At 36.3% G+C, this 14,031-nt stretch overlaps 2 protein-coding genes and 1 non-coding gene across 5 annotated transcripts; all 3 read right to left on the reverse strand.

The window, feature by feature from the left end:
- Positions 1-902: 902 nt before the first annotated feature.
- MPS1 (multipolar spindle 1) lies at positions 903-7,105 on the reverse strand. Of its 3 annotated transcripts, none has more exons than XM_007013787.3 (10): positions 6,868-7,098; positions 6,714-6,771; positions 6,467-6,613; positions 6,322-6,378; positions 5,744-5,823; positions 5,587-5,641; positions 4,061-4,174; positions 3,642-3,834; positions 2,233-2,303; positions 903-1,551 (listed from the first exon to the last, which is right to left on the reverse strand). In XM_007013787.3, the coding sequence occupies exons 1-10, from the start codon at positions 7,024-7,026 to the stop codon at positions 1,367-1,369; spliced, it is 1,119 nt and encodes a 372-aa protein (XP_007013849.3). In that variant the 5' UTR covers positions 7,027-7,098; the 3' UTR covers positions 903-1,366. The 3 variants fall into 3 exon arrangements, 2 of the variants coding, with proteins under 2 accessions (XP_007013849.3, XP_088665596.1); XR_016028223.1 differs by having other exon boundaries at positions 1,414-1,551; positions 3,749-3,834; positions 6,868-7,105; XM_088809470.1 differs by lacking the exon at positions 2,233-2,303 and having other exon boundaries at positions 1,414-1,551; positions 6,868-7,105.
- Positions 7,106-8,224: 1,119 nt separating this feature from the next.
- Positions 8,225-14,031, reverse strand: EIFISO4G1 (MIF4G domain-containing protein / MA3 domain-containing protein). Its single transcript, XM_018127802.2, has 9 exons — positions 13,601-14,031; positions 12,219-12,290; positions 11,883-11,978; positions 11,507-11,731; positions 11,326-11,423; positions 10,668-10,755; positions 10,140-10,490; positions 9,813-10,055; positions 8,225-9,699 (listed from the first exon to the last, which is right to left on the reverse strand). Exons 1-9 carry the CDS (start codon positions 13,784-13,786, stop codon positions 8,656-8,658), a joined length of 2,403 nt encoding a protein of 800 aa, XP_017983291.2. The 5' UTR covers positions 13,787-14,031; the 3' UTR covers positions 8,225-8,655.
- LOC148760685 (small nucleolar RNA snoR103) lies at positions 13,034-13,138 on the reverse strand. The gene has a single exon (XR_016028702.1). It is a non-coding gene; the product is annotated as a small nucleolar RNA snoR103 (small nucleolar RNA).

Here is a 14,031-nt window from a genome sequence, read left to right on the forward strand (position 1 = left end):
TAATGTTTTGTTTTTACTTGGTAAGGATTAAAAAGGAGAAAGATGAAAAAAAAAAATTAACCAAGCGGTTACTTTTCCATAATCACTTTCTTACTTTGCAGCTTAATCATTTGCATTAAAACTTTTTCTTTTGCTCCTCCTTTGCCATCGTTCCAACCAAGCCAAGTTTTAGATTTCGTTGCGACAACTATCCTCTGCATGACAGTTTAGGATCCATGGCTCAATGTTCATCATCTATACTCTACTTTTTATTATGGTTGATGATTATAGTGGTAGATTTTAGTATTCTTGATGATGATGGTAGTTTTATTACGTTTGAGGAATATTATTGTTTTATCATAATTATTTTTATGATTATTAGTTTTAAAGTTAAATGATAAGTTTATATTTTATTTGGAATTGTATATATTTTAATTTAATAATGTTTATTGTTTAAAAGAATTATAAATAATATTATGTTATATAAAATTTAATCCAATTCGTTTAATAAAAGTCATGTTACACATTTAATAAATGTATATATAATCGTATATAATATGAATCTTGATATGTTTAATTAATCGTATCGTCTTCATATTTACCTGTATAACTATTAATATTATATATCTACACAATATAATTAAAATATACAAACACAAATTGTCAAATCTATTACAAACTAGTTTCGTTTTATTTAAATTCAAAAGCTTGTGTTTGCAATGCTAAAATAAAAATGTTTTAATTTTTATTTTTTGTAAAACAAGGTAGCACGCAGGTATATAACAAAAAAAATATGTAAAATGCTGATCTAAACATCAAACAATAGTCTCATCATGATATAATGAACTTGGACAAGAAGCAATCTGAAACTTCTTCCATATCGTGTGGAAAAAAAATAACGAAAAGATATTACCAAAGAAAAGAACTCTAAAAACACTTGATATGTTTTAATTCACTATATTCAAAGTAATGATGCAGCGCAGAAATAATTCAGAAGTTAGAATCATACTAGTCTCACAGGTAAAATGGTTTTCCAACACGGTATGAAATTCAAGCAGTCAACCACGCTGACACACGCAGCCGCCTAAGAGACGCGCTGAGGTACCACTACCTTGAAGCTTCAGCCGCTACGACCCTGGCTTAAAACCTGTACGTAAATTTGAGGCAAAGTCGCAAATCCCATACTTTATTCTATCACCAATTTTCAAACTGAGCAAAGACCAAAGAGATGCTATTCTCGTTCCATTTAAAATGCAAAAGTGCTCAAGGGGATAAAACGCTTGAAACTTGTTTTCCATTTTAAGCATGGTTTACAGTTTGCTATCCCAGAACTAGAACCAAAAAAGTTTGAAGCATTTTCAGGCATGTGACTCCCATTGCAGATACCCTAACGGAAAAGGGCATCAAAAATATCTGAATTGAGCTTCTGCAACAATGGAACCTGACCCACGAGTTTAGCCAATTCTCCCGTGACTCGATCAATGTACACCACATACAGCCCATTTCTGCTCTCTAGAACTTCAACAGCTTTCCGTGCCTGGACAAGTGATGTCACCCACTCTTCAAAAAGAACTGCAATGTCATTGTCATTTATCATTCCCTAATGGTCAGTGCAGCCCAGCAACTTTACCATTCACCTCAACCATAGACATTAGATGGATGAATAGACGATAATAACGTTACTGTAGTATCGTAAGAACATAGTGTCTCTAATTAGCAGTAAATAATAGTAATCAAGATTTTGATGCTAGTTTCATATTTACTGAAACTTTTTCGCTAATTTGAACAAGGGTGAATGTGAAATTAATATCTTTTTGCAGCTATTCACAATCAATGCATACTGCTATTTACTTTTCTATGTTAGAAGGGAAGTAGGCAGGGGCTTAAAAGAGACTGTTCAGAACCAAAGAAATTACAAAGTTCTAAAAATGAGTAAGGGATGTGGACAGAGACAAAACTTCAAATATAAGCCTACCTTAAGAGTTTGCTTCTCTTGGGGCAAACCATACCATATGCAATGACCAATGAGCAATGCATGCAAAATGCAAGGATTGTGTGCGTTATCATATGCAAAATGTGCTGACATCTCATGTTCGGTACATGCATGCTGTGCAAAATACTACATCAATCCCAGAAACCATATATGTACGCCTAAGTGGTATGTTACATTGGAACCGAGGAAGCAAGCATGGTGAAGTAATAGGACCACAACAGTATAAATAACCATGAGCAGAAAAATTTGGCAATGCATACTATTGTCAAAGCCTTCATTTGTTGACCAGGTTAACAGGTAGTCTGATACCAAAAACTCAATAAGCTGGATCCTGCCACCCAGAGAAACAGATAAAACTGAGCTACTCATATTACACGGAGGAAATCCATATGCAATACCAGAGACTTAAAAGTATAGCATAAAATCTCAAGTTATTTACACAAGCAGCTTGCTGAGGTTGCATACAATTCACCTAAAGCTTATTAAACAGCACAGAAGCTGGTATATTTAGCACAAGAAACAAATATGTTACCATGAAATTTGTTAACAATAGCACAGCATGAAATGAACTCCTTTCTAAATGAACATGGTAAAAAAATTTTGGGTAGTATTCAAATCTACCTCACAGAAAAGCAATTTATCCATGCTGTCAATGGATAACACTCACTCCAGCATCCTTTATATTATCAACAGATCCAGACTAGGATGAATGAATGCTTAAAATATGAAACTGAAGCATTTCAACCTTGTTGGGCACAATAATAAGGTTTGCTTGCTCGTGACTCAGACATTATGGGTTCAAGTTAATCAAAGTAGGAATAAGACTGCATATATCTACGTAAGAAACAAGCGTTTATCCAAAAATAAATAAATAAATAAACATTCGATAAGAATCTCCTAATATTTCTTGAAATATCGTGTTTCAAGGGGCTTCAATAACTTTTTCCTACTTTTTTGTCATTTCATCAAACATCCTCAAAAATATCAAAGTGGAGGTCAATATCCATGAAATTTCATGTCTTCGAAATTTCAAAAAAATGACACAAATTTTGCCATATTTCAATGTTATACTGGACATATGGAGGATCCATCCTCAGATTCGACTGACATTCAGCAATCTAAATATCCTTCTGAGGCAAACTTAATGACTTAAAACAAGTTTCCAAGCTCCTGTGCCTTCTCCTCAATTGCTAGAAACTCAATGCAGTACATAAAACCATAACTCTTGTGCAATAATTCTGGTGGAAATCTCTAAATTTGAATATTAGGAGATAACTATTCCAGCAGATAGAAAGGGAACAAAACAAAGCACAAGATGCAAAATGCAACTCTGCAGCAAGAAGAGATATAAAAATTGCGGTTTTTAAAACAGAGCATAATGCTATTTTCTCACAAAAAAAAAAGTAGTACAGACACACACATATGCACACGCACCAGAGCATGATGCTAAGGAAAAGAGAAAACATACAGCAAAACAAAAAAGGCCAAGGACAAAGACTGAAGCGATAAGCAATCCAAAAAATTCTTACAAGATTGTCCTGCGTCCTAATTTTAAATAACTGTAACTAATGATTGCTCTTGTCAAACTATAACTAATGAGCTGCAGTTAATCAAAGTTGAAAATTTAGAGAAAAGAACATAAACGATTGGATAACTAGGAAATACTTACATTACAAACATGCAGTCATGCATAGCAGGAAAATTTTCATCAAATGGATCTGAGAATAGTAAACTTTCTGCGAGTACAGATATTCTTTGAGAAACTGAAAGTATTACACGCTGTCCAATGTAGGGTTCACACCCAAGCTTACGGAGCAAATGTTGAATGTAGAACTGGGAATTGGTGTCACTGTGATGTGCCTCTGAAATAGCATGTTGAAAACAAAAATAAATAACTGACTGAAAGGAGAGAAAATTGATGGTGACGAAAGGCAAACACACATTAGCATCTCGCTTCTGTAATCAGTAGATGCTGATGTAAACAATTAAGCACAAGAAAAAAATTTTCTGTTTATCGAAGACATAAATGTTTAACACCACAAACTTACAACAAATCTAAACAAATTCCAACCACAACAGAATATTTACCATCTCCTCTTGAGGGAGAAGACATCAGTCTAACCAAACGCATAATTAAGCTGCTAACAACTCCTTCGATGGATTCCAAGTTCCTTCCCGTCGATAATAGATTCTTCAATGCCACTAAAGAAAACACATGAAAGAGGAAGAGGAAAAGCACACAGACAGTCAGGATGCTCAAATCAGTATAGCAAGCCGAGAAAAGGCCCGCATTGCAACACAATAAATACTGGAAGAAACTAAGGGAAACGAGGATAAAGAAAATATGGAAATCAACAGTTTATTCATTTATCTTCCATGTCAAACAAGCTTTCAGATTCAACAATGCTGAATAACCACTAGTTTACATCAGAGAAACAATCTTTTCTGTTCTTAACTTTCTTTCTCAAATACTAGCAAACATTGCAATTTCTGCTAGTTTCCACTAAGCTTAATCTGAGTGACTTAAGTCTTATTTTCTATTCAGTCGGACCAACAGTTCTCATTTCTCCTGCCTCAGAACAACTTCAACTTGTACAAGACGGTAAAGGTAAAAACATATTTATATTTTTGTTCTTTGAATTTGATTTTTAGGTCAATCACCTTCCAAACATCCTTCATGTGCAGTCCTGTCTATATCATCTGCCTTTTCTCACACTGCTGATGCCATTTGTACGGGTTCATAAACTTAACTTGGCTTCAAAGTAACTTAATCACCAAAATCAGTGTGGAACCATTGCCTCACTCAGATATACATTAGTCAGGGATGTCTAAATCAGAAAAGCATTTCATCTACTTCAGAATGAGATAAGATACATTAAAAGACAATATCAATTTTTTCTCCCCTGCTTTCTAACCAACCTGAATTTCATGCCATGTGGGCTTCAACCATTTAATATGGTAAGCAGGCAAGGTCTTCTACAGTAATATGGCCAATGCTACCAGTTTTATTAGGCTTTTAATTCTTTTCTGATTTGTTAAAAACAGGATCAACCCGCACAAATGGCAAAATCTAATAAAGGAAAATCGTAAGTTATTCAGTAACAAGAGAAAATACACCAAAAGGCTTAAGTCACAACTATCCTGGAATTAAAAAACTCCATTCTAACCTTTTTTTCTAGTAGAACATAAAAGCTGCCTTAGATCAAAATCCAAAGACTGTCCCACAATCTAAAAACAGGAAATGACATTAGGCAAGTACTCATGGGAACTAATCGCAGTTTACATTATGGTATTCAAAAAAACACCTTATACCAAAAGCAGCCACAATTAAATAGGTTAGGCATTCCTTTTGTTGATCTTGCCTACATCAATCCTACAGTTCACTTCTTGTCACCAACAAGATGTGGAAGTTATCAGTACGTTTAAACAACCATGGGATTGAGATATCTCCATCTGAATTTGATATTCAACATGTTGTACACCTAAGTTTAAAAAAAAAAAATATGTTGTATACCCCTAGATATACAGTCTTTTGAAGAAACAGTTCATGAATTGAATTTCTATTGTGAAAGATTTTACATAAGCTCCAATGAATGATACCATGTCATGATTACCTAAAATGAATTCCACAGCTTGGTGAGACCAATTTTCGAATTTAGATTCTTGAACCTACAGAAAAGGTATAAATAAGAAGAAAAGAAGAAACCACACTATGGATTTACATCTCTTAGAGTGACAAACAAAAACCAGAAGGTAAAAAAGGCACTTTACAGGAGAACTTGTATCACAAAGCTCCACAAGAAAATCAATTGAAGCCTTAAGCTGCTCTGCTTGATCTTCATCATTACAGCCTGCAGTTATAAACAGAAGTCCTGTTAATAGTTCCATTAAAATAAAAGAACACCATCTCTTTTGGTATATTCATAATGTTCAAACAAAAAAACTACTAATCTACTCTATGATCATGATACAAACTATAAAATACCTATTCCATTCCAATCCCACTCTATGAATGAAATGATTATATTCCAATTCTACAATATTCCATTTCACAAACCAAATATGCTATAAATGGCATAAACGGGCGGTACTTGATGTTAATAGCCCATGCATAGTAATTCTACTAACTTTTTGTAATAATGAAATTCATTCACTTCATACTTTCTTATCCCAGTAAAATAAACATTAAAGTGAGTTGATCATCTAAATCAAATAAGATACAAGATTGAACCTTATATTGCCATATGATCGTGGTGCCCCAAGAAAAATAGATTGAATCACAAAAATTTAAAGCATAAGAAGGAAGCCAGATTAGTTACAAAGGGTCCAGAAAGGTTTTATAAATGCACCTAAAACACGCCCTTTTAGAGATGAAGCAGCTCTTTTCCTTCTTTCCCTCAATCGAACTGCAAAGCAGAAAAGAAGCCATATATTAGACAAACATTGAAAACACGTCGCTAGTTCTGATAATTGATAAAATGTTAATGATTTAACCTTGTCTGAGAAATCTTCGGCGAAGAACATCATTGAATCTACGATCAGAAGCGTCTCCAAGTCGATTAGGGCTTAATTTCCCCATCTTATCGAAGAAATAGCACTTGCAAGAAGCAGTTTGCGGGAAAAGATCGCATTGCGAAGCATCTAGAAACACATACATTCACGCAACCCTATGTTCAAAGAAAACTAAATGCAGCCGAAAGGAAGGAAGAAATTTTGAAGAGAAAGAGTAGAACTGGAGAACCTTCGGCTTCCTTGAGATCGTCTCTGAGTCTGAGAATCGCTTGCTTTCGCTCCTTTGCCTAAAAATTCCATCAAAGAGAGAGAGAGAGAGAAATTAGAAGCTGAGATTGGCAAATGTAAAGAGGTAGTTAGAAGGAAAAGAGAGAAATAGAGACCTTTCGCTTCCATTTAAGAGCGTCGGATTGGGAAGGAGGAGGATGGCGCTGGAGAAACTTTGATCGGAGGAGAGATATGGCTACGGCTAGCCTTAACGATTCATCATTTGAAGTATCTGTCGCTGCTGCTGATGCTGCTCGGTTTTCGCCGGCGGACATTTCTGTCTACCGAAATCAAAAGACGCGGGAAGATTCTGGGATTTTTTTATTATTATTATTTTGGAACTTGGTTTTAAAGACCTGCCCACCTGGGCCTGTTTCACATTTCACAAGGTTTATGGTGGCCCAATAGTCCAATTTCATCTTTCTTAGTTCCAAGTATTTCTAAGTCAATGAGTAATGAATTTTATAAACAAAAAATTCATGCTAATATTAGATAAATGTTCGAACATAATTACAGAAACTTATTAGCATACCAAAAATGAAAACACTTTTCCTTCCCTCAAATGCTTACAAAACTTTTTAAATCATTATAAATACAATTTATCTCGACATATGAAAAAGAAGTAAAACAGACATACCTAAAAACTAATATTTGTTCACTCCAATATTACTACTATAGATCAGCAAAAACTTAAAAATACATTAACGATTTTATTAAAAATTAGTCCACGATAAATCTTCTTTATGCATATTCTTTAATCAACTTATAAGTTTAGAAGAACTGATCTTGATAAGAGTTGTGAGCTTGGGATAATCAGATGGAGGCATTGGTGAAATAAGAAGAAAAAGTTGAAAGGTTAATTAATTTAGAGGCGCAGAAAAGGTCCGATAAGCCAAGATTGGTGAAGTCCAATAGGTGGAGCGTAAGTTAAGTTAAACTTGAAGGGATAGCAAGCTCAATGATTGAAGAAACAACTATTCAAGTATATAATCAACAGCGGTACAAGTTTAGTCAACAAACACTTTTATTTGACAAGCCCCTTTCAAACCCAAAAATTGACAGCAGACATTGATCTTTTTGGCATGACACGGCGCCTCCCGCTCCCCCTCCCCCTCCCATGCTGCTGATAAGATAAGCTCATAATCCTAGCTAACTCTATTTTGCATTCGGCAAGCCTCCATTACAGCCAGGAACATGCCTACCCCTTGGCCACCACATATTATTATTAAGCTCATATCCTATTCCTGGATTCATTTAAGACAACCATTTATCACATTAATCTAAGCTCCATCAACAACAGTTAGTACTAGGTGATATACCCAAGAGTTGCATGGATTTTTCTTCAGGACTTTATTTTATTTAGCATGCAAATTACCATCCTAAATCAGTCTCCGACAGCACATCGTAATGAATTTATGCTTTTTTTTTGTTTTATTTTAACTTGGTAAAGTGAGAATGCACGGATAAATGCAGTGATAGAAATCAAAGTGGACTTCACTTTGACTGTAAATAAGATAAAAACTTGAGATTTATGGACTAAGTTCAACAATAAACTAAATTACTCAGTCAAAAAAAATTATCAAAAAACTAATCAAATACAAAAACAACTGGATCCCTTAAACAGGTGACCACTCTTCCCGAGAACTCTGGCATGTATTAGCCACACTCGAGGACAAAATCCATGGCATTATGGTTTTCATTTCTTTTCTCAATAAACACACCGCTATGACCTCGGAGAAATATACAACTCAATAAAATTTTACCTGTCCTTGGCAGCTCCACCTTTATCAAATAATACAAGTTGCTCGCCTCAAAAAGGGGGGAAAAACGTAGGGGACATCATATTGAAGTGGAGATAAGCAGAAGTCCTTGCGAATACAGACACTAAGAGTAGCATGCAAAATTTAGGATAGATTCTGACAGGCCTCAACCTCGGATGCCTGTGCATCCAACAGAGCTTCCCCCGAAGGATTTGAGCTAATGATCCTCATTGTTGCATCAAATACAGCTTTTTGGTACTTGTCATCTTCCATCTTCTTTAGGATTTCCTTCACCACCTTAAAATCTAATCCTCCAGCCATAACAAGTTTCCCAATTATTTCTCCAAAATTATTTGGTGCTTTTGGCGTATCAATGCCAATATCATCCAACAAGGCACCATAGAGCAGGCATCCAGTCCCTATGTCTCTAGGTGTAAGAACTTTCTTAATAAGTAAGTATTCCAGAAGTCTTGAAACCGGCTCAACACAGGATGGGCTTTTCTCCAAGGCAATGGAGATGGCTTCTTTCACAACCTCAGGGTGGTATGATGGAGATTTTAGTTCCTCCACACATTGCAATGCTTCATCCAGCAGCCTAACACCAAAATATTCCTCCAATAGCGCCTGTGTTTTTCTCTGTAGATCTGGATTTATACTTGCAGCCGGTGCTGGCGGTTTCTCTAGAACCGGAGACAAAACAGCCACAGGCACAGGTTTGGCAGAAAGAGAAGGTTGTCCCACAGGCTCTGCACCTAAAATAGAGTTAGATGGCCGAGCTGGAGGGTTTGAACCGCCCTGCAACAGGGCACTTGTCCTACCACTCATTAGGCCACCACTACCTTGAGGTAGCAGCCTTGGATTCATTGAAGTTGATTTATTGATTAATGGTGATGGGACACGTCCCCCAGGCAGTACACCTGACCCATCACCCCTTGGCATTGACCGGTTCCTAGGAACCTCCCAATTATCATTGTCCATTCCAGGCATACCAGGCATTCTTCGAGTTCCTGGCATTCCAGGCATCAAACCCCCAGTACCAGGACGAGTGATAGGAAAACCACCAGGACCAGGACTCATCGGACCACCAGAAACAACACGACTATTTCTAATACTTGCAGTAACACCTGGACGCAGCCCAAGATTTTTTTCAGCCTCGGAATGGATTTCTGTGATTGTTTTGGCTTTCACCTGCAAAAATTAAGAAAATAAGGAGACATTGAGTTTAAAACCCATTCACAAGGACATGTCAACAACATCTATCTAATCTAAAGCAGAAAATTCGGATGGCATTTATGAGCTACCTCCTCACGCCTGGGAACCCAGTTGCTTGCACGAAGATCAAGAACATCACGAACCATAAATCTCAATCTTGGGGCAAGCTGAGGATTTGTAGTCAATTCCTTCAGTCTGCTGAAGTACATATCATTTATGCGCCGTGATTTTGGACTCTCATCAAGCTGCTTACCAATAGTGTTGAAGAACTGACAAATGGCTTCAACATTCTCCTCTGCAGGGCAAGCTTTAGTATCATGGCCCAAAAGTTCCTGTTTGACAGAAAAGGTAAAAAATGGTTTAGAATAAGTTACTAATGAACCCAGGCACCATTAATCAGAAAGACAAGAAGTAACCTGCACAATGTGATGGACTATCTTCTCAGGTACCATTTTCTGCTTCAGAAGCTCACCAATTAAACGAATGTTACCTAGAGTACGGAGCTTGACCATCCTTTCTTTATCCCTACGCTCCATCTCTTGCTCAGGGGCAGTCATCAGCCCCACTTCTTCCCTAAGCTTGTCAGCTCCCTCAAATGCCTCTTGGCAGTTATTCAAAAGGACTCGCTTAAATGTGATTTCTTTACCACCAGGTTCATCAGATGGGAATGAGGGGAGCTTATCATTAAGATCAGAACACAACAGAGCATACATGGGACAAAATGTGGGTTCCAGAACAGCCTTCTCAAATATTAGAGAAATAACCCCCTGCAAAGATACCATCAGTGAGTTCATCTTACAACTGCAGTAACTTAAAAAGAAAACGATATAAATCAAAGTGTGATAGCATGTGTGTGTGTTTACACACACACACACACACACACATACATACAGAATAATGTGTAGTAATGTAAAATGACTAACAGTAATGTAAAAAAGAATAACCTTCAAGATATCAGCTGATGTGATGCCAGAATCAATAAGTTGACCCTTCAGAAGATCATACTTCTCAGGAGTCAGCTTGTTCAGTATCCTGCACAGAGAACAGAGAACCATTCAGAAAAATCAGTCATTCACAGTTAATTTCATCACAAAGGACGGGGAAGGTAATCATTGCCTCTTCCTATCATGCAAACTTGACAAAAGAAAAAACACTTTGCAAGTTTGCAAGCTATTTACAAATGGAAGACATGGCTTGTAAAGGTGATCAGATAACGAATATGCAATTTTCACCACTGCCATTAGTATCAAGAATAAATTTATCACATTCTCTTAATTCACTGCTCAACGTAAGGTGCAACTCGTATTCAACAACTTCGAAAACTAAAAGTTGCAGATACAAACCATACTTAAAAACATATTAAATCTAAACTGTAGAGCTTGTTATGCCATAATAAAATCCAAGGTTGGAAGTTCAAAGCAATTCCTTATTTCAGTAACTTAGTAAGAAACCAAAAAAAATGTTCCTACTACATGGATTACTAGGGCACCATTGGGCTTAATAAAGACCACATCCTGAATAAGATCAAGAAAATCAAAGTCCCTTATGGTTTGTCAATAGAAATCAGACATAATGATGCAAGAAACGTATTTTAAATTTTACCCTTTAACAGTCTTTAGAACACGCTCCTTCTCAGAAAGAGTCCCCCTTCTAGCTGACCAGGGCACCTCGGCTTTGACCAAAGACGGAGCTGGTCCTCCCTGGTTCAATAAAGGAAACTCAATGTCTAATGCCAAAAATCTTAAAAACACAAAAAGAATTCAACTCTTTTTACATCAATTACCCCTTGGTTAGAAGAGACTTGTGCCCGGGAGAACTGAGAGTTGAGTTGGTCCTGGCGATTAAATTGATTAGCTTCTGTCTGTCTGGAGTCATATCGGTTTCCAAATTCTCTATCCCGAAGGGATTCCCAAGACCTCTCCTCAGCAGCAGAAGGAAACTGTGCTGAACGGTTACGCCAATCACGATTGTCCGGCTCAGAGTAACGGTTCTGACTCTGATTTGGTGGCTAGCAAAAGTTTAGAAGATGGATCAACAAGTGTTAACAAATAAGGATGGTTTGGCAGAAATAATTGCAAATACAGACATAATCAAGACAAATAATTACTCCTAAAATAAGCAAATAAAACATAAAATGCAAAAAAGAACTTAGAGATTACATTGCTTTCCCCACGACCCCAGTTTTGATCTTCACCAAAGAGTTCCGCTTCAATTTCTCGTTTTATTTTAAGAATCTCATCGGCAACTTCTACAGCCTAAAAGAAGGCAAACAGCATAAGCAGAGATTATATCAAATACTAATCAAAAAGTGACACTGTGCTATTTCAACTCAATATAATTGAAACAGAGTGCAAACAACATTGAACAACTCCCTTGCAAGCAAATAAAAAGCATATGTTCTCTCTTTTTTGGTTGGTTTTTGGAAGCAAAATTTAACAATACTTTAATAGATGCAGAAATAAAGTATACTACCAAGCACAAGTTTATACAATTACCTCCCTAAGCTGTAAAAGCTGGTCGCGGGTGTATCGCACACGTTCACGACCCTCAAATCGTGTGTCTCCAGCCTACAACAGTAAAGCAATTGATAACTTCAGATTCTACAACCCAACAATATTCCAATATGCAGCATGTAAACATGCAGATCACTGTCTAAAGAATAAAGCAGGCAATGGAATAAAAGTAAACACAAACTCTAAATCATTACTACGAACTTATATGGAGAATTCCAAACAAGGTTATCAAAAAATTAACATATTTATCTAACAAAAATAAAAAGATAAGTTCCACAAATGCTGAGTGACATCCAAATAAAAAGACATCACAATAGTTGAAATACAAAGATTTTGTATCATAAGGAGGTCATCAAAAGATCACATCTTTTGCACCTCACAATCCTCAATATAGGCTTGGTTACTTAATATGCAAAAAGTCCATACACTTAATAAAATTCAACTCATTAATATAACTTATTCTTTCCAATTAGGAGGATCCACAAGTAAATACAAGTGGCACATATAACTATATATTACTATTTTACACACCAGCAGCAGAGTTTAAAAATCCACAAGTGGGTTTAACTGACCGCATGCACTTAAAATTTTAATGTTAACTTCTTTATTTGTAGTTAAAGAGAGACATGGCAATCAGTTAAACCCGCTTATAGATTTTTCAAATTCCGCCACCAATAAATCAAAAAATATTCCATAGATAACCATTGAAACATAGCTAAGAGGATTGACCAACAGAGAGGACAAGTTCATCATCTTTCCTCACTGGAACAACTCCATTTGTTTAAAAATAAGATCCTAAATGTTTGTAGGTCCTTTATGGGCAATCAGAAACTCATAGAATACCCACCTAAAGCCTACATATTTATCTTTGTCCATATTTACAGCAAGTACACATACTAAGTGCCCCACCAAGAATTAGGACAAAGCTATTCATACTCTTCCCCTTTTAAAGGTCTAATAATATCCAACTCTATTCTCTTATGATTAATAACAAGAAAAATTTGGCAAACACCAAGTTTGCTAGTAAAAGCAAGACGGTATAAATTTAAAGTCTTTCAAACGAAAAATAAAAAACAATATTTATCTCAAACATATATTACAAATCGACAACAGCAACGATAAAATCACATCTAGTTGCTAAAGATCCAATCTAGCTCAGAATTCAGTCGCAAAAAAGCACTACCTAACAGCTGTTACAAGAACAATTTAAAAAGAAAATCCATCTGAATCCAACAGTAAAATATCTACAAGGCAAAACTAACCCAACCCAAATCAATCAAAACCAATAAAGATCACATCACAAAGGCTAGATCCAAAAAAACTGAAATATGGGTTTTGAAGAGAAAGGGATAAAAAGATTGAACCTTAATGGAAAAGGGAGGAGGAGCACCGCCATGAGGACGAAATAGAGGAAGATCAGAGGAAAGGGAACCAAAGGCTAACGAAGAAGAAGATGAAGATGATGAAGAAGAAGAAGGACCACCAAGGAGTCTGCCCCCTCGACCACCACCAGGTCTTAAGCTCAACACCGTCTGATCACCCTGCTGCATACCTCAATCTTTTCAGGCGAGATTCAATCTCCACCGTCCGATCAGAAAAGGCAAAAAACTCAGCGATAGTAAAACGCTGAATCTGAATATCGAAGGACAAAAAAAAAAGGTTCTTGAATATAAAGAGATAAAGAAACAAAATTGGTTTTTCAAGAGAGAGAAGAGACGAAAGTTTTTCTCTCTCTTCTGCGGGAGAGCAAAGAAGAGAAGAGAAGAGAAGAGAAGAGCAAGTATGTGAGGACGGT

This window comes from Theobroma cacao, chromosome 9 (assembly GCF_053813885.1).
Source record: "Theobroma cacao isolate CCN51 chromosome 9, ASM5381388v1, whole genome shotgun sequence".
Classification (NCBI taxonomy): Eukaryota; Viridiplantae; Streptophyta; class Magnoliopsida; order Malvales; family Malvaceae; genus Theobroma; species Theobroma cacao.

Excerpts from the sequence above, each read along its gene's own strand:
- EIFISO4G1 (XM_018127802.2), bottom strand. The coding sequence starts at position 13,786 with ATGCAGCAGGGTGATCAGACGGTGTTGAGCTTAAGACCTGGTGGTGGT. Across the intron at positions 12,291-13,600 it reads CTCCTCCCTTTTCCATTAAG|GCTGGAGACACACGATTTGA; the intron begins GTTCAATCTTTT and ends TTACTGTTGTAG. Across the intron at positions 10,056-10,139 it reads TAGTCCATCACATTGTGCAG|GAACTTTTGGGCCATGATAC; the intron begins GTTACTTCTTGT and ends TCTGTCAAACAG.
- MPS1 (XM_007013787.3), bottom strand. The coding sequence starts at position 7,026 with ATGTCCGCCGGCGAAAACCGAGCAGCATCAGCAGCAGCGACAGATACT. Across the intron at positions 6,772-6,867 it reads CTCTTAAATGGAAGCGAAAG|GCAAAGGAGCGAAAGCAAGC; the intron begins GTCTCTATTTCT and ends TGGAATTTTTAG. Across the intron at positions 6,614-6,713 it reads CGATCTCAAGGAAGCCGAAG|ATGCTTCGCAATGCGATCTT; the intron begins GTTCTCCAGTTC and ends ATGTGTTTCTAG.